The sequence below is a fragment of the Megalops cyprinoides genome, chromosome 17, assembly GCF_013368585.1.
Source record: "Megalops cyprinoides isolate fMegCyp1 chromosome 17, fMegCyp1.pri, whole genome shotgun sequence".
Lineage (NCBI taxonomy): Eukaryota > Metazoa > Chordata > Actinopteri > Elopiformes > Megalopidae > Megalops > Megalops cyprinoides.
In genome coordinates this window covers 17,742,173-17,762,666 of record NC_050599.1, presented here as the reverse complement: position 1 = coordinate 17,762,666, position 20,494 = coordinate 17,742,173, and the positions used below count along the sequence as shown (strand labels likewise).

At 40.6% G+C, this 20,494-nt stretch overlaps 2 protein-coding genes across 2 annotated transcripts in view; one reads left to right on the top strand and one right to left on the bottom strand.

Moving 5' to 3' along the window:
• Positions 1–371: 371 nt before the first annotated feature.
• Positions 372–2,800, bottom strand: si:dkey-126h10.1 (vesicular inhibitory amino acid transporter). Its single transcript, XM_036550297.1, has 2 exons — positions 2,534–2,800; positions 372–1,523 (listed from the first exon to the last, which is right to left on the bottom strand). The coding sequence occupies exons 1-2, from the start codon at positions 2,798–2,800 to the stop codon at positions 372–374; spliced, it is 1,419 nt and encodes a 472-aa protein (XP_036406190.1).
• Positions 2,801–3,899: 1,099 nt separating this feature from the next.
• lama2 (laminin, alpha 2) overlaps positions 3,900–20,494 on the top strand; it is a 102,239-nt gene continuing 85,644 nt past the window's right edge. The window contains exon 1 of the mRNA XM_036549514.1: positions 3,900–4,025. Coding sequence (XP_036405407.1) covers positions 3,959–4,025 — 67 coding nt within the window. The 5' untranslated portion in view covers positions 3,900–3,958. The remainder of the gene's footprint in view (positions 4,026–20,494) is intronic.

Sequence of the window (20,494 nt, the reverse complement as noted above, 5' to 3'; positions counted from 1 at the left end):
ACTTTATATACTTACAATAACAAAACTTATACTTTTCATGCATCTCTGTACATGAATTTGCTTTGGTCACCTGCCAAAATATGCTGTAGATACAATGAAATTCAAGCCATCAGGATGTCTTTACCATGGTAATGAAGAGAGAAAGCATCTGACAAAGTCTGGTTGTTAGGTATCTCGCTCAGTCATGCCCTGTTCAATATGCTGTGTGTATCTCTTTAAGGCAGAAATACAAGCATTTTAGTGTTTAGTTGTGTAATTAAACAATCTCAACCATTATTTTATTATTTCTTCATTACAAACAGTATACTGTATGTTTGTTAATTACTTGAATTAATGCAGTCCTTTGCTCCTGGTACATTCTAAAAGTAAGTTTATCTACCGGCAAAGGCCTCACCCATTCCTTTAACAGAGCAGATGACCCCGGACACGCTGCACAGGGATCCCAGAACTAAGATCAGGAAATCGAGGATCTTGAGCCGCCTGTCCAGCTTGGTCCATTTGAGCTGCAGGTGGAAGAGCGAGGGCAGGAGGAAGGTCATGGCGGCGCCGGTCATGCTGCCGGTCAGGCCCATGAGCAGGGAGAAGTGGGGCATGTACATGGCGATGAGGAAGGTCAGCAGCAGCAGAGCGCCCCTCAGGACCAGCGTGCTCTTCTGCATCCCAGCGGGCTCCATCCCCCGCTTTAGCACACAGCCTTGCAGAACCTCGGCGGCGGCGTAGAAGGGCAGGGGGTAGGACAGCAGCGCCTTCACCAGCAGGAAGAGGTTGACCACAGCCCGCAGGCCGCCGGGCAGGTTGTCGGTGATCACCTCCTTGGTCTCCTCGCCCCACGTGAGGAAGGCCAGCACGGAGAAGGCCGTCTTGAAGACGCAGGCGAGGGAGTGGGTCCAGGTCATCATGCTGGCGAAGCTCCCCCTGTCCATCATGCTGCCCTCAAGAGTAGGGAGGAAGATCTGGGAGGTGTAGCTAAAGATGATGACCCCGACAGACACCAGCAGCTTCTGGAAATCCACGGGGAGCGACATCCTCCTCCATGACCAGCGGTGCGCCTGGGTCAGGCAGTACGCCATCACCATGAAGGTGATGAGGAACTGGGCCAGCGAGCAGAGCAGGCTGAGCCTCGAGACCACGCGCAGGTCCCGGATCAGCATGCAGGGTACGAGCGGGAGGAAGGTGATCACCGACCAGGTCGCCGGAGGGAGCGGAATGAAAGCGAAGCTGTGGCTCGCCAGGTTGCTGCTGACAACCAGATACAGGATGCAGGTCATCATGAGCTCAACCACCTGTGCCACGTTGACAATCTTCCCCCCGAGATGGGGGCACAGCCGCGGGCAGCAGGCGTTGGCGATTTCCTCGTAGGTGCTCCTGACCCGGACGGGATGACCCTCTTCAGTGTCCTCGTACAGGCAGGCAATCAGGATCTTACCGGTGTAGCTGCAGATGACTGCAGCCAAAATGAGAAGGAACAAGCCTAGATACCCGCTGTGCAGGAGGGCATAAGGCAATCCCAGAACAAAGATACCCTGGAGAGAGAAGGAGCCAGCATTGCTCTGTGAGTGAGAGGAGAATCCTCCAGATAATTGTTAGTCATCATAAGTGAAGATGCAAGGGTCAGAAATCTTAAATGTTAATTGTTAAAAAATTGCTACATACTAGCATGTGATACACTAAACTCTAAATGATTGAGAACACATTTTGTGGTTTGATTTTTTTTAAGTAGTCACAAAACTGGCTGGCAGGCACACACTGACTTACTGACTAGTCTGTGATGACTGTACAAGAAGTAGCTATTCATATGCTGACAAACACCTCACTGGGTCATCTGAACAACCTACCTCCTATGCTTTTCTTATGGGAAACAATGGATTGGGCAAACCGCATTGTTGAAATCTGACACAGGGAAACACAGCGATGTGTTTTGCTGATAGCACGTGGATGGATAAAGAGGACAGTCGGCAGGCAGTGTTGTAAGAGCACATGGTGCTGTTTACAGCTAAGACTGTTAATCTGCATTCAGTTGTGCTTTACTATGAAATGCAAACAAAATAAAGATGATATAATGAACCTAAAACTTGAACACTGGTTGATTTATCAATTTATTCTTTTATTGGTGTTTATGACTGCATTATTGAGATCCAGCAAGCCCGTGCCATACTCAGTTAAAGCAATTTGCAAAAACAAATGAAGCATTTAGTGGTGTGAGAAAACAGTGTTTATCGAAAGTGGTGTGTTTATCAAAGACCCCCTCACACTAGCCTAAAGAATCTCAGACACTCAGAACAGCTCTTGGTGAGGTAAATTACACAATTTTACTAACCCTATACATGCAAGCTTCCACTGAAATATAATCAGTTAATGAAGTAAGAGTAAAATAATATGAGTTGGATGTTTTCATACACTGTTATAAATGCTATGGTCATATAAAGACAGCTTACGTCTATTCTATATGATAATCTATTGCATTTCTATGTCACCCTGTGGTAGGACTCTCATGAGTGCCATGATCTCAGCAGGTTACCTGGCTGGTGTTTACCTGAATGGCGTTGGTGACATTCCAGGCTGCCTCCCATGTGGTTATTTTGGGGCAGTCAATGTTTTGGGGGGCTTCCATCGGACCGCTGTGAGGGTCCTGCTGCAGGGCGAGGGGTTCCCCCAGTTCCTCTACCCCGTCCCCGTATGTCCTGCTCAGCTCATCCCGTTGGATGAACCCCAGACTTTCCTCATCCCCGCCGCCGGGAAGACCGCAGATCCTCAGAATCTCTGCGCGCGTCCCTAGCCAGCTCAGCCACAGACCAGACATCTTTAGAGCTCACTGCTTAAGCCCTTCCTCTGAACTCTTCTGCTCCACAGTGGGATAAACAGTTACTGGGCACTTAGTCTAACTGGAGACAACTGGTCTGGAGCTGATTTCACTCGAACCGCAAACTTCGACTCGTAAGGCTCCCTCATGTCAATCCAGGGCTAGAGAGCGTAAGAAGTGAACAAGGTCTGGTGCACACAAGACCCACCTCTGAAAGTTTAAATTGGCTCCTCATGACATTCAAATCGCCCTGCATGCACAGGGTAGCTGATTGACAGGTTGTAGAGCGGTTTCTCAAGGAAATCATTTTGTATTTCAGGTTTAAATAGGCATCAATTATACTATGAGATAACAAAATCCAAGCAGGCATAATTAGACTTAATCGGGGGACATGTTGAATCAAAATACTTTCTTGTTAATTAACGCTCTAAAGTTGCAAAATTGGATTCTACTTTTGTATGTAGTTTTAGAGATGCTGTTTACATTTATGTTGTCTTAAAAACACGGTGAAGGTTTGTAAAGGTTCAACTCTATGTACTGCTACCTGTCGTCGTCGCAGAGGACCTTCCAAAATCTCATACCTGACCCCATACGGCGAGGTAATTGTACGTAACACTAGAGGGGGCAATAGAGCTTAATGTTCCAAAATTATGCACTTAGAAGAACGTTAACTATAACTTTTAGATTAGCCCTGTATCCAAATTCATGCTCAAATATGTGAAGCTGGCACAAAAAAAATCGATTTAAAATGATCGACCAATACATTATGAAACTACAGGTGGCATGTATGTAAGAATGTTAAATCACAGATATACAACGTCGTGTAATTTGTATTAATCTTAAGACTTATCACTACATGCAACGTTATAGGTATTTTTAGATTTAAAAATGTTATATATAACACTTGTTTATTAGCTGTATTTCGTATTCCATGAATTGACCATTCTTTGAAAGTGAAGGAAAGTTTGTTGAGAACATTTATTTATTTATTTATTTCCGCGCAGTGGGACCCCTATGTCCAAAGGCAGGGGGAGCGTTTCCTCTTGAACTTTTAAAAGTCACCGTTTGACATTCCTCTCGAATTCAGTGCGTTCGCTCCACCGCACAAAAAGCGCCTCCGACAGACTGTACAGTAATGAAGAAGTAACAAATCTGAAAATGAAAAGTCTATCGTTTCTTGCACTCGTGGCGTTGCTATGGCAATGCAGCCGAGCGCAGCAAAGGGGTGAGTGGAACATTTACCATTGTAATCGCTTTACTTAAAATTGTATTTCTTTTTGGGGTAGTGGATTTGTGTCTGAGTATACCAACATTTTTTCTCTATCAAATTATACGGCTCCAAAAGTGAATAATTACAGCCATCTTCTCTCCCACAAATGTTGGTTTATTTATTGGAAAAAGCAGGCTATTTTTATTCATCGGAAAATGCAGGCTATTCTTTACAGTACATTTTGCTTAGCCGTCGTTAACACATGGAAAGAGCAAAAGGAAGGAGTCATTTATTAAGAGGGTTGTACGGAACCAGCCTCTACAGAGTGTACGAGAAAATGAAAAATAGCCTCTTATAGAATCGATGTTTATTGATGAAACGGCCCTTTAAATCTTAAAATCATATTAGGATATGTTTTTTTTTCTGAATCAAGTTACTTAACCATTTATCGAAATAAATAGGAGTCATTACTTCATTTTAGCATTAAGAAACAGTGATTGGCCTCTAGCACTTCCAGTTACGGTACAGGGGATGGGTATATAATTTAGAATAGCTTGGTGAGATAATGATTAAATGCAGATATAAGATCTGTGTTCTTTTAAGACATAGTTGTGATATGTATCCTTTGTTAAAAGTCCTGGGTGCAAATTAATTGGCAGACTTCACTGAATATGTGTGATGGCTTAATGCTGATTTCAAGTAAACATTGTTCTAATCAACCACTTACAATATTTTCCAACCACTTACAATCCTTTCCAGTTTTCTGCCCAGTCTGATGCTGTATAATACTATAGGATATGCAAAGGAGAAAAAGAACAGGAGCTGTGGGCTAGAACTCAACAGCATGTTTATCTAGTGTGCAAGTGATCCTAAACTACAGAATCAGCTCAGTAGCACATAACTGGAGTGTCTGTGCCTATCCCGTGTCGCTACCAAATCTATCAAAGGCAAAGGAGGTATATTCGTCCATTAACAAGTGCAATGTTGTTGGGCTTTGTGGAAATCCCAAGCAGCTGGGTGAAGCTAAATTTAGGCAGGTGAAAACAGAAAAGAGTGTCACCTCGTCCCTCTCCTAAATATAGTGCCAGGAAGCGGAGGTAAACGGACATGTCTCGTGTGGGGGCTTCCTAGAAATGCCTCGTGCATCTCAGTGCCTTCCTGCTTTTTTGTTGCAAGTATCTTAGTCCCTACATGCTTTAGCATCCATGTATCTTAGTCCCTTCCTGCTTTTGTGCTCCATGTATCTCAGTCCCTTCCTGCTTTGGCAGTACTTTTTGATAAATGTGGATAAAAATTAATGTGGATTACTGTTGAATATCAGAGTCTTTCAGTAGTTAGAAATGTCTCTTGATTTGGTAGCAACATTGGGAAATTGCAGTGATTTCAGTGAGCATTATGGGTCTGGCTACATGTTAGTGTCGAGCTGAGGTGAAGCTCTTCAGGATGAATTTTGTGCTGGAAGTTGATCTGGATAAGAGCTAAATGAACGCAATGTAATGAAATAGTAATAAATTATTAAGGAGTGTTAACTTATGAATTTAAGATGAATTGATTTTAAACTATCAATTGTTTCTGTGTCACCCCTTCATAAGATTTCTCAGAGTGTGAGGGACTCTGGAATCAGGGCCTCTCTCTTCTTTCTCGGAATTGGTGTTTGTTTGTGTGTTTGTTGTTCCTCTCAAGCAAGACTTACTTTACCAGAAGAAGACAAATACATCTTTGTGTTCATTATACATGTTCTATTGAAGTGGATATCCAAAATGTTTTTGTAGAGAGAGGACTTTATAACATTCCGAGAAGAAAATCAATACTTAATTCTGCTGCAATGACAACAGAAAGCAGAGCTGACTCAAGTTTGACTTTATTTTAGTCGATACTGATGAAAAGATGCTAAGAATACGATGTGATGAATTGCCGCGAGTGCTTCTGTGATCATTTGAAATTGCAGCATTTGTCGAAAACAGAAATGGCTGCCCGTTCCTATTTCTGTGCAAGTGCAAAGTGTATTGTGTGTAATGGCAAAGAGCGTGAGCAAGAAGAGAGCTCAGAACACTGCAGACTGCAGCTCCTTCAGCATTTTTTCTGTAATGAAAAACACCTGGGTGTCTGAGCGTATACAAGATGTATACATTTATAAACCCTGAACTCTTCAGTAGTGATGTGTATTCTTGTGGATGGACTGATTTCTTTTGATTATAGTTAGTGGTCCTTGATTACTTTGCCACCAAAGACTTGTGTGGGAAGTAAGGTTCTTCTTTTTTTCCTCAAGGAGGTCTGACATGCAAAACTGTACTGAACCTAAATGAGCCCAAGATTCCTTCAAAGCAATGTAGACCTCTTTATGAGAAACTGTTTGATTTGTCTGTAAGAGCATCAGTCCAAGCAATTTTTTCACTTGATGTTTATTTTAATCTATGCCTATTAATCTTATGCAATCAGCCATGTATGTACAGTGTATAACAGTGGAACAGGATGTATGTGGATTGGGGTCCACTGTGGTACATATCACAGAATGAAGCACAGCGGACTGAATGCATCTTCACTGCTGTTCTAAACTATACGGTGCTGTATTTAACCACACAGTACCGTATTTAAACTTACACTATTAAGTGCTGTTTTAACCACACACCCTGCGGTGCGGTTTAAGCACACAAACAGATGCCTCTTATGTCGCTCTGACTGTGTGCGCCTGTGTGTGTGTGTGTGTGTGTGTGTGTGTGTGTGTGTGTGTGTGTGTGTGTGAAAAAGAGACAGCAAAAACGAGACAGCGAGGGAGAGAGCAGTCTGATTTGAAGTCCCGGTGGGAAATGAAGAATTTCCCCTATGGCCCCTGTGACATTTTCCCTACACAGGACCACTCTATCTATACAATCTATCTATACCACAAGCAGAGTTGCAGCTGCCCAGCGTAGGGTCCAAGTGTGTTGTTCCTGATGCGCTGAAGAGGCTGGGTCCTAGTCTGTTATTCCTGAGACACTGAAGGAGACAGTGTGCTAGTGTGTTATTTCTGACACACTGAAGGAGACTGAGTCTTAGTGTGATATTCCTGACACACTGAAGGAGGCATGGCTCCAGCTTCTCAGATGATTGTGCTGTAACTTATGGTGTCGGTTTCACTGCGTCTGCGTAAGCCTGATACTGCGCTGGAATTTGTCTCTGCATCCAACAATACTGATGTCTGAGTCCAGTGGGTTGTGACTAACAGATGTTGTCTTTTCATGCTAAAGAGAAGGGCAGATCCAGTGCAATTAAATTAACACTCTGCTTGCACATAAGTGATAATTGAATCTTTTAAGTTAAAAATACTGCTAGGAATCTATTCTTCATTTAATATGAATTATTTTCAAATTAACTGCCACCAAGAACATTCTGAAATCTGTGTGGTACCATGACTGTCTCCTGAGTAGCGGTACCATGCCATGGTTTTGTTTCGGCCCAGGATGCAAAGAAGCCTCATATAACAGTGTGGATCGGTGGTTAATGCTTCAGGCTTTAATCCCAGGTGAGGCAATACTGACAATCACTGAGCAACCTGATCAGCCACGTGTAAAAATGTTGGTAATGTGGACATGTGAGTTATCTATGTCACTTGAGATAAATGTGACTAATAAGCATAATAACACTTCATAATAATGCTAAACAACGAATAAAATTATGGTTAGAAAGATCTCAGAAAGGGATCTGACAAACTCAGATTAGATAATCAGTGAAACAAATATATCAGGATGTGACACGAATAGCATTAAGGCTGCCCAGTCAGATTCACAGATAAACTGACCGTTCTCTAAGCTGTAATGAGCACCGTGGCACTCACTGTGGTGCACAGTGCTTTCCACTCTGCGGGCTTCTTTGCATGCTAGACTGGGCTCTGCGTGCACGCCAGAGCCACAGAGCCTCAAACATTACATTAGCAATGTAAACAGGGATGACCAAATTCTCTTACTTTTGCTGGAGATGCAATTTAATTTATAATGCATCATAAGATATATGGGACAGGACAGGAAATGGTCTGTTATGTATTTTTCCCACTATTACGTATGCACAGAGCAAGCCAAGCTCGCCACAGCAGGCCTGAGGCCATGGGGTAAACTGTAGGAGCCAGCGGCTCATAAGTGATATGCTTGCTGGATGCGCTGTAACTGGAGAAGTCACATAGGCAACGGAGCCCAGCGCAGGGGAAGTGGAGTGTGACCTCATAGGACAGGTTCAAAAGGGTCTGATTGGAACAGGTTGGAGGGATGAATTATTCAGCACTGGCATTTTTCTACCTGGATGTGGCCAGGCAGGAAGTGGACAGCGGCGAGGCTGTTGACTGGTTCGCTGCCGTGTTGCGGTCAGCCACCCTTGTCTTTTAATGGACAGGATCACAAGAGGCGTGTATGGTCGTAATGTGCTTTAGTTAAGTGTGAGTTGTACAACTGGCCTACTTTTTTATTGGTTCAATAAATGCCTGTGCTTCCTCTGACGATGATTTCACTGTAAGAGCATGGCTGTGAAATCCATCATGCAGATGGTTACCGCTGTACATACTGGAAGTAAGTTGGGTGAGGGCACACTTCACACACTGTAACGCCTGCCTATCTCAGTATGTTCTGTTTCAGTATTTATTTCAGTATATCACATCTTGCATCCTCAAGTGCTCATTGCTCCCTTTCTTATTTGCGGATAGTGGATTATAAATGTTATCTATAGCACCTTTTTCAGGTTAACTGTTGTGAGTGTTGATGAGGTTCAGAGTTCAATTAGAACATCAGTCTTGCTGTGATAAAATGACTTGTGTTGGGAGCAAACGTCTGCATGTGGACTTCAGGTTGTTGTCAATACTAGGAGAGACGCTGTGTATTTCTAATCAGATGGTTTTGTGGACTGGCAATTGGAGTTTATTTATGAACGGGCATTTCAGAAGACACACTGTTTGCATTGGGCACTTATGTTATAGAGTGTATGAGAACTCCAGATGAGGGAGCCCCAGGCATTAATGGAAACTTTATCTAACTGAACTGTAGGAGGATGCAAACAGAACATCGATTTTCCATTCCATTAGTCATTAATAACAAATATACCTGAGCCTAGTACTGAACATTATCAGACCTTTTCTTTTTTAACATCACTGTTTATATATGTTTATATAATCATTGATGTAAACATTTATAGTTTATATATGTAGCACTGCTTATTTGAAGATGATGGCCTGTCATCTGTGTGGTTCTGTATGTTGAATATGAAATCAATATGATGTCCAAAACATAGCAGCAGTGAGGAAGGTATCATATAAAAATGGACTCTTTGCCAAAGAGACAGCAGTTTGTTAATGCTTCTGGTAGTAATGCCTTCTAAAAATTCTGCACAATTTATGTTTAGTCTGTTTTTATTCACTCTTTTGTGTTCCATGAACTAAGATTGCTCAGCACTTTTGTGTCACTTGCATGTTACTCATAGTAGATGTAGCTTAGTAAAAATGAACAAACAGACTTCTTGTCCACTCACTATAAATACATTTTCTCACACATATTGGGGGAGGGTCAGCTTGAAAAGCATATTCCTCGAATATTTGTTTAGCCCTCAATCGCCTGGCCATTGTTTTATAAACAGGATGCTCTTGTGTGTCTTTGAACTAGTGGGCCACATGCGTGGAGAAAAGCACTGGATGCTGCCAATATTCACCCACAGCTCCACATCCCTAGTGTGAAAACATCCATAGGACTTTGTGGCTTTCCCCTTCATTTCCCTCAACAAAGTAACATTGGTTACAAGACTAAAATACATATTATAATTCAACCTTGTATTCATTTTGCAAACAACTTTCCACCAGTCATTAGTTGAGCAGCAACAGGTCACTAATCATCACTGAATGAACAACACCTCTTCAGATGCTCCCTGCAATCATATCCTGGGCTGCTCTCTGAATATCAGTACCTTATATTTTGTATTTACCATGCATACCTATATTGAAATCAGCTTACCTATAATGTCAATGAGCATGTGTAAAGTAGCCCTTGGAAAAAGACATGACACTATGACTTTATGCAGATGGAAGCATTGTTGACAAAATTCAAGTTTTATTTGCAATCACTGAAATATTCATCAAGTGTAAGTCTGTCTTTGTTGGTGCAGGCTTCTTAGTACAGTGCTCAATGAAAATTTCATGTAAAAAAGAAAACGAATACATAAAGAAAACAAATATGGCAGCAGATTAAAAGGGTGATAGAAGTGTTCAAAATCCAGATAATATTAAAGTTTTTCTGAACATAATACTTATATTATGCTTTGTTTTCTATTGATTTCTTTAACATGGAAGTATTTGATGTAAAATTCACTCTTCCACACTATCCTGTGGTCCTGTTGTTCTCTCAGTGAGCTAACTGCTGTGTTTCACTCTCTTGTCCAACACATGGCAAACCCATTCCCCGTGTTCCCATTTTAATCTTCCTCTGTATAGACTCTTTTAGAAAAATGACTTCATGTTGATCAATAATAAGCAAGACCAAGGCACACAAACAAAAGTCACAGGGATCAATGCAGCGCCTCTGAAATCACACGGAGCCGGCATTTAGTTAGACCTTAAAAAGATGACCGAGAAGTCATTATTTTTCCTGCTCTGGCACTGCGAATATCGGTCTCCGCAACTGAAGCTGAGCAGCATGTCGGGCACCCCCAAACTAATAGCTGTTCGGTTCTACAGCGCCCGCTATTCCGACCAATCAGGGGCCTGTGCCGTGACCTGCCCTCTCCTCAGGGGCGTGCTCAGATCTGATTTCCATTTGTTTCACATTACGCATATCGCTGTACCAGCAAATAAGGTGTTATTGAGATGTCTGTCGCAGGTGCTTAGCCTTGATTCATTGGAAACAAATAGTACCTTGGCAAGTGGAATGGAGCTTTAGCATATTTATAACATGTATTACACCATGGGGCCCCATTTAATTTCCAAGATGAAAAAAGGACGAGAACTGATTTTTTTGCTGCCAGCAAATATAAAATAATATAATATAAAATGCTTTCTTATATTTTTAATGAATTCTGCCATAGGGTAAAATATGACACTGAATCATGTGTATTGATTTTTGGGCCTCACATTTTAGTGATTTAGCCGTTCCAAATTATTCCTGATGGTATTTCCGAGGACATAGACATAAATGTGGTTGTTTAACATTTGGTAGAAAGTATTGAGGATAACAATGAATCAATGGAAAACAAGGGAAGTCTTAAAGTTTATCAATTAAATGAGTTTGTAAAAACACAATTGCAAGGAAGATGGAGAGATTGATATCAATTGTGCATTTGTGCTTTATATTGCCTCCATTTCTTTACAGTACAGCCAGCAGCAGTCTGCTTGACTGTTAGACTGATAATGTAAATGTGCTGTCATTAATTATAGTAAGTCTGACAACTAATTATTGTGATTAGTATCAGCATTTCATAATTGACTTTATTAAGAAAATGAGACATACAGTATATCAAAGGCTTATTTCATTTGCTATTATGATTGTGCTATATGAAAAGTTATTTAACATTGGTAAATGATTATTTCAGTATATATTACTCTATTTGCATGTAGTATATCCTTTAAGAGGTGATGAAATTTTGTAAATAATTGAACTCCTGGGACAAACCGGATTAAGAGTAATTGCTAAATGACAGTAATCAATCACTCTGGCTTGTTTTTAAATGAGATTATAAAACTATTGGAATTATATGGAAGTATTTCTTAAGTTATGGTCTGCTGTGGGAAAATGATGGAAAATGATATTGCAAAAATCATTCTGCAGAGAATGAACATCATAAAACTACTCTTCTATCAACAAGAAATGATTGATAACTCACAAAAACTATTCTGAAGTAGTATTGGCAAATGTAATGGCCAAACAACCTTTGTAATTATGACAAGATATAAGCATAATGTTGCTGTGTACTTTCACCATCAAAGTAATATGGCAATTGTTGCAATATCTAAAGATTTACTGTATATCTGAGAGATTTCTATTACATGACTTTGCATTTGCATAGCATTTAGTCACTTAGCTTTTCCGTGCAGACTAAACTAGTTAGAGGTACTGTGTGATTCATCGCTGGAGATTCACTGTTAAAACAATCTGGCGATAATCAAAGAAAACAACAACATCCTCCAGGCCCAGGTCTATAATTGAAAATACAGATGTATTCAGTGAGAGCATGCTGTTCCTGGAAAAGACGCTCCAGCATTCTGTGGTCTGTGCAGAATACATTGTTCAATGCACACAAGGGACTGAGTGTCCGTACCTTTTTCGTTTTTGGCCCATTTTGCCGTACAATATGGAAAACACATAAAAGGTGAAAAGGAAAGGCACTCAACATTAAGAGCATTAAGGGAGAAACAGCCTCACTAATTCAAATCAGAAAACAAAGTTTTGGACTCAAGGAAATCAGCTGTAATTCTCACAGTAGAGTCCCAGAGCCAGTCCAGCTTCACATGAACACAAGCAGAACCTCTGTGGAAACAAATCTATCCACAGCACTGGTACCTGGATATTATCCATTTTCCCTCAGTCCTGTAGAGTCTGGGAAGCAGCCCTCCGCAGACATCCACAGCATCAAGCAGAACACTTCCTTCTGCTTGAAGTCTCCACAGAGAGGCGGCGGCAGAAACCCGTGTCTCACAGAGAGGAAGTAACTGCACTCTGTCTCATTACCTTCCATTATTGCTCTGCTAAGCAGATGTGCTTATCTGTAGAGACTGTACAGTGTGTGTTCTTGTACACTCTGCGGCTGATTTACACAGATGCATTTATGCTGGAGGAATTGAGGCACAAACGGTGCTTGTGTTGTCCCTCCAGAAACTGCAAAGCTCTGTGAGCATACTCCCACCCCCATCATTTGAATTATTCACAGAGATTCACCTAAACCAAACTAACAAAACACGGTCCTCATACCTTTATTCTTTTGTTTTAATAATCCCTTGAGTTGGCAAAAGCAAAGTAAAATATACAAAACAGCACTTTTAAGAATAACCACATTTTTATCAGCAGAAACAAAACAGAACTTGCTAAAAATGTGTGTATTAAGTGCAACAAACAGCACGTCTGCTTCGCAGTGAAACCCAAAGTTTATGGCAAGGCTAATATTCTTAATCTGCATGAGGAACGTACTGAGAAACCCTACAGGAAATGAGCTTCACAGACTGTGGGGAGGGAGCCCTGTGTTCAAAGTCTGAGGCATTTAATAAGTTACAGAAACATGTACAACTATCCCTATTTTATAATTATGTTTTAGACTTAACCCCACAGTGAAAAAATGGGACAATCTTTCTGACACCTTGATGAAATTGAATTGTGCAGTAACTGTCTGCAGTCCCACAATTCTCAGTTGATCACGTAAGGACAGACTGCTTTTTTTTTTACCTGAGTGTGTGTGTGGAGTTGTACAGTCAACCACAGGCGTTGGCAATTTTATTGTAACCCACACTGAACACACGACCACCAGATGCCAGGAAATCCACCCTCCATACATTGATAGCCACCCCGTCCCTTAAATCCCCACACAGCTGTAATGAGTCTCCCGGAGGTCACAAGCTGTCCCCCACTCAGCACTGTGTCATGGCTTTTCCCTCATATTCATCTTTTCATTCATTCAAATCCAAATGGCTGCAATATAGCCTACATGTAGCATTATAACAAGAAGAAACTGTTGTTGACTTCACTGCCCCAGTCGTGGAGAGGACTGTAGATAGTTCCATCTATTACGAACTAGCATGCAGCAGTTAGACATTAGAAATGTGCAGTATTTACAACACATGTAAAACCACCACCAATACGTGTGTCTGAAACAACAGCCATCTAGCTAGCGAATTAGTTGCCTGCTGGCTAGCTAGCATTGCCTACTTGACCATCTTACAATAACTGGCTACCTAGCTTTCCACTTTCTCCTTTCTCGCTCGGTAAAGGGGAAGCTTGAACCATGTGTCCATTTTCCACAGCTGCTGCAGTATGGCAATGCTAGCAGTTCAGGGAGAACGGGCAGTGGCATCAGCTGACAAACTGATATAAGACTTATGCTGCTCAGTTTGTTGTCAAACATCCATGCATTCACATTTCATCAAAAGGAGCACCATTTGACCTATTAGGCAGGGACTTTGGCAATGGTAATTGTATAGCCTCTTTATAATGTAAATAATTTAATACCATTAATTATACACCATTAATTACATTAGTGTTTTCCAAGGCTATGAAAGAAGCAGGTGTATTTATTTCTTGAGATGGGGGGTGAGGAGGTCTGGGGTGGGGCTGGGGGGTATGTGTTAATATCCACCTGTTTTAAAGTGGTCTGCCTTCAGCAAAGTTTTACAAGCACTGTTACAAACCAAACATCATCAGCCAAAGAATACCCAAATATTTACATACATCTAACATGAATCAATGCTTGTGTGACATAAATCCATGGAGTCCAGAAGGAGTGGAACACTCCATGGAGCTGCAGGTGTTGAGATGCTACAAGCCATAAACCTAGGGTTGTAGAGGTACTGGTACTACTGGTGCTTCGGTTACACGTTTAAAAATGGGAGAGGTGCTATCACAGCCCAGAGCTCCACCCAGCTTTGTGAGGGGAAATTCTTATTTGAAAAACGTCTCTGCTGTAGTTAGTGGAGGAAATTTGTTTTGTAGGATGTATGTTTTTTTTTTTTTTTAAGAATATAAAAACGATGAACATAATGTGAAAAGCTACCTCTTAATAATGCAACCTCATTAAAAAAGATTGTAAAACTAGGATGAGGCTAGTTTCAATGCAATACAGCTCGACTGTCAGGTGTCCAACATGTGTATTGCTTTGGTGCTTGGCTATTCTGATATGTTTAAACCAGATTTTGTTCATTTTGTTTATTTAATTATTACATCAAACAAAAAAAAAATCAAAAATACAGATAGCTAGTTGTCCGCTGCAGACTACTTCAGAACAGTAGTTTGGTTCCAAAAAAGCCATTCATATTCTCGTGGGAGCCAGATGTTCTCGTGCATCTAACCAAAGCTTCAGCGCCAGTCAATTTTAGGTCATCCTGGCACCTACATTATAAAGGCAGTATTGCAGCTTCCTTCTATAAACATGTTGGAACTGTGCCTTGTGTTTGCTTTGGCCTTGGACACTCAGTATAAGGAGGAGCTCTAGCTCCGTGTAACCCCTGTCCTAATGAAACTCAGATGAACGTGATTGTAAATCACTCCAGGGGCTCAGGCTGCTCTGATCAGGGCGCTTTAAAGGAGATTTACCATGGATGGAGCCGCGTTGCCGTAAATCACAGTGATTGCTCACAGAGGGAGAGCACAGACATTGTCGCAGAGAGCCTCCAAAGCGCCGGCCTGGCTGGGCCTGAGGGGGCGCGTACCTCACACAGGTCCAGCTTTAAAGCATCTCAGTATCTGATTTTATTTGTGGGTATTGTCAGTGGTGTGTTGTTTTGGCGTAGCGGAGAATGCAACCATCTGTTGACAAAATCTAAATTTCAGTGGGCATCTTTGTAAGGCAAAAGGCCTGGGACAATCTTTCTATTGTCTGTATTTCATCAATGACTCTCCCTACAATGTAATTTTAAACTGTTATTTTAAGCCCCATTTTCAGATGCTTCATAAAACTGTTGATAGTCAGTCGACGCATAAGTGATCAGTGGTCAGTCTACTGAAGATCTGTTGAGCTCACTGATCACAGTGCCCCAGTCTTCTTGAAATTTAGTTTAACATAAAACTCCAAATAACCCTAGCAAGCATTGCATGTTAGTACACAGTTTTAGGAGGATTTGGCTCAATACTAGAAAAAATTATTAAACTAATGGTTACAGGATACAGAAAAAAACTGTCATACAGCACCCATCATGCCGAGTTCAAGTGTCACAAAACAAATCCAAGGTTTCATTCATTTTAGAGAAATAGAATTGTAATATAGCTATACTATTACCCTTCTGGTTCTACTCTCAGCTAGATTCTGACTGAACCAAATGCTTTTGTAATTTGTAGATAGTAAGGATGCTTCAGTGGTACAGGGCAGACTACTTTAGTGGTAAAATGACTTGAAGGATCCTGATTGGCTCAGTCAGTAAGGCAATCATCTTGAGTGCAGGCTGAGTTCTGTGGCCCAGGTTTGAGATTAGCCATGTCATCTGCTGATATTGGCAGGGAGCCCACAGCAGCAGAACATACTGTCTTTGTTCTGTCGGGCATAGGGGTGAGTAGGTGGGCCAGGCTTTCCTCGCCTCACTGTTGTCAGGTACCCTGTGATTCACTAAGCACCTGTAAGTCGCTTGGTGCTTGCATTCAGCGGAGTAGCACCTGTCATGAAATTTGAACTGTGGTCCACCATCTCACTTGAAGCATGAAAAGTAACCATTGGCTATGTGGAACTATATAGGCGTATTTTGTATGGCTTTCTTCAGCATTGATGACATGGTGAGATAAGCCAGATGTATATGTGGCAATCCCAAACAGTTGGCAGAGTTGCATAAAATGGGCAAAAACTAAAAAACTTGAAATGATTAATTCTGAGTAGTTCTCTTTCATGATTGATATGAAGAATAATTTCCATTGAAAATGCAGTTGTATGGAATTCTTAGCGTTGGGCTTGACATCCCCTTTGTAGATTTAATATGATGTGATCAAATAGAATTCATTACTTGTCAGCTTTGAACACATTTATTTTTCCCCTGAATAAATAACCTTGGATGTTTTCACACCACAGAAATACCAATTCAAGTGCAATTACTGTTTACCTCTGTCAATGACAACTAAATTACTATTTAGACAACCCAGAGTTAGCTGTGCAACAGGATGACTGCACCTTTTTCTTAAGGAAATGAAATAAGAGTCATTGTGGAATTAAAAAAAAATCTTTTTGAGAGAAAATGTAAGAGGTGATTAAATTCAGTAACAGTCTGGGGATGTTCTCACAGTCATTTACCAGCAAATCCAAATTTGCAAGAACAATCATGCATGTAAACACAAAACTGGATACAAACTCCAGAAAATACAAGTGAATACTTGTACAAAAAATAATTCATGTTAAAATAAGAATCAAGGAATGTACTGTGTGTGTGTGTGTGTGTGTGTGTTTGTGTGTGCGTGTTTGTGTGTGTGGGTGGGTGGATGTGTGTGATTTAATTAAAATGGAATACGAAATGAATATATTCAATATGTGTGCATTTGTGGGTAGATGCGAGTGTGTATGTCTATGTTCAAATCTGTGTGTGTGTGCTTGTGTGTATGTGTGTATAGGGATAGTTACTGTTAACAGGGTTAATTCTGACCTGCATAAAGACTTTCCACCTCTGAAGCCATGTCTAGACAGCCTGTTTATTGTTTGTTTTAAATGTTTGGTAACATGCTTTAAGGTTTAGACTTTTGTGCTTTCCTGTTTATAAGTCTGAAAAAGCCTATGAACCTCCATTCGAAACCACTGTTACTGCTTATGCTCACCATCGCAAAAAGCCAGACATATTTATTGCTGTTATGAATTGTTTTTGGGGGGGATCAACAAGGCCATGTTTGAAAGAGAAGGTCAGATTATTATTTTTATGACTTTGTTTGACTTCTTAATGTTTTTCCCCGCACATAGATAGTGACTGGGTAATCAACAAATAAACAAGGCAGATTGGCTAGAACAGTTTATAATAAGATCAAGATTGTTTCTCCTGCTCCTCTAATACCGAATGGTTTCACTGGCAGTATGGCATCATTTGCTGTGTTAACTGATGATCAAAGGGAACTTCTTTGGGGACAGACACTAGATTTCAAGTGTAACTGCAATTTTTATAAACCAGTGTAAATTCAAGTAAGGAACAATGAGACTGAATTGATGTGTCTTTTTCTAATTAGCTCATCAGTTAATGATAGAACTATATCACTTCAGTTTATTTTCTTTTGTTTGTAATATTTTATGGTCTGATGGGTTTTCTTGACACTTCTCTCGGTTCAGATCTTTTGTAAGTCACTCTGGACAAGAGCATTTGCCAAATGAATGTTTCTGCAAATGGAAGTGTTTACATTGCATTACATTACATTACACGTGTTTACATTACATAAATGACCAAATGTAAATATGAATATAAGCCATCAAAAGAGGGGGAACATGAAACAGTGTTGTCTGTGCTCCTTTTCGCCCATTCCGCAGCGGAAGGAAAACAGCAGCAAATCCTCTCAAACGCAGAATGGCTAGCTCTCCCACAGAATAACAGTCTACCTGCTCCCGTGCTCCATCTCAGACTAATGCGTATTGAAACCATTCTTTTCAATCAATATCATGATTACATCCATTTAGTTCGCCGTGGCCTTTCAAAACAAAGAGATACATTTAAAAGAAACTACATTTGTTTCTTAAAGAAGCCTCCTTGTGCTGTATCAGCTCAGAGCCAAAGGAATGCTACTTGTTTTATGTATTTCTTTTATAAGCTGCAGGGATTCATGTATGGCTTGTTTCATTGGATTTTGATTGATGTTTCTGTTGTGTTAAGGTGCAACCTTGAGTGTGGTGAATTTTAGATCTGGTGGCAGTGTATTATTTATTGCCGTAAATTAAACATTGATTGAAGCTGGTACAAGTTTGTTCTCGCCACAGGGTTTTGAAAATGCTGATTTTTTTTCAATGCTCAGACAGATTCCTCTTTGTGGGTTCATCCCATTTGCTGTGAAAATAGTTGTTAATTTCTAGGAATGGAGAAATCGTATAAAATTGTAAAAATACAGCTTTCATAATTCCTCTCTTCAGAAAATGAAAAACTGTGAATCTAAGCCTCGAAGATAGGCATTCAGCAATTCATTGGAAAAAAAGAAAGAAAACAATCAGTGTGTTGTCCCTTGCTCCTTGCTTGTCTCATGACTTTATGTTTTGTATATAGAGCTCAAAATTTACAGGTAAAGAGCAAATTGTCAAAGGTCAACATTGATCAATTCAATGAGGCATAATTGCAAATATTGATCTTCACGAGAAAGCGCTCTTTCTGGTGGTGAGCTGCTCTTTGATCAGTGCATAGTACATCAAAGGACTTCCTACATCTTGCTTCCATCTGTGCCATGAAAAACAACCATTGACTCTAGTATTCACCCCTCTGTTTATTTTTTCTCAAGGTTCACAAGATATTTTCTTTGTCTAAGTTTTTTTTTTTTTTTCCAGAATTCTTAATACTTAGAGACATAGTGCAGACAGTTCCGAATCGCTATTTCCTGTGAGATTTTAGAGCACTCCAGGACATTGGTAGGTGGGAATTACCATTATAACGTCCTGTTCAGTGAGTGCTTCCTGAATGGCTGTTTATTTCAGCTTGTGGCAGTGTGTCAAAGTGGAGGTCCAAAGCAAACAGAAATCATTAGACATGCTACCTACAAATTAAAGACTAATTCTGGTCCAATGGCAAACACAAGTCATTGCGAGCTGTAAAGGAAGTCATTCAATTGTGAATGGTCTTCCAGGAAAATACAGCGATATTGACACTGGACACAGGTCCAGCAAAATGGCTGCATTTTTCAACTATTCTTTTCTTTGTGAATGGGGCAAAAATTCTGAATACAGTCTTTTAACCACAGGAAGTTTCATAAAAACGGTAAAATTCTGTGTTCAGTGTGGTATGAATGGACCGCAAAAGCAAGGATTTGCAATTACTGTAAAAGTTTCAAGGAAAGCAGGCTAAAGATAAGGCAAAGCAATTTACTGGCAGTAGTTTTAATTACAGTAGTCATACACTTATAAGGTATAAGCTGGAATCATTATCATTAATTGTTATACAATCGTTTATCTTGTTTGGAGAGATATATCTACAGTTCACTAGATTATACTCTCAGACTAGAACACTTTAGCCATGTATATCCTTTCATAATTTTTTTGGACAGTTTCAAATAAACTTCCCTCTTTGCAGCTTTTGAAAAGAGGTATCCACCTCAGTGATGGCCTCTTTCCATTCCTGAAGCCGATTAATGTGCTTCTTTGTCAGCCCAGCATCAATCGCTCCGCTTGAAGGAGAACGAGAGACAAATGTGAGCTGGAGAGTATACGGTTGTCTGGGTCTCTGTCTGGGCCTGGAGAGATGACCCATCAGTGAGCATGATTGAGCAGCATGTCAGAGAGCCTTAGCACTGAGCGCAGATAATGCACAGCTTAAAGTGGGCCCCGCGACTTTGATGAATAAGGGGAAGATAAAAAATAAATGTTGCCGTATCAATCAAGCCACCTCTCCATGGCCCTTTGAGTTGCTCTTTCTCTGCTGTTTTTCCAATAGACCTATTAACCATCAGGTTAACAGTGCCTATTGAGGAAATGTCCCAAGGACTAACATCTGCATGTTGCTTTTAAGGCTTAGTTTTTCTCTATTCCCATGAGATTCATCTGAAAAAGAGCGAACACATAGTTTGGTTCATTTGATTTAAAACAGTAGATGGTGTATTTATGCTGCTTGGTACAGTTGCAAAATGTATTGATTTAAAAGTATTCGTTTTGGGGTGATGTTAGCATTTACCTGGTGTACATGGATTTACGGTCAC

Excerpts from the sequence above, each read along its gene's own strand:
- si:dkey-126h10.1 (XM_036550297.1), bottom strand. The coding sequence starts at position 2,800 with ATGTCTGGTCTGTGGCTGAGCTGGCTAGGGACGCGCGCAGAGATTCTG. Across the intron at positions 1,524-2,533 it reads ATGTCACCAACGCCATTCAG|GGTATCTTTGTTCTGGGATT; the intron begins GTAAACACCAGC and ends TTCTCTCTCCAG.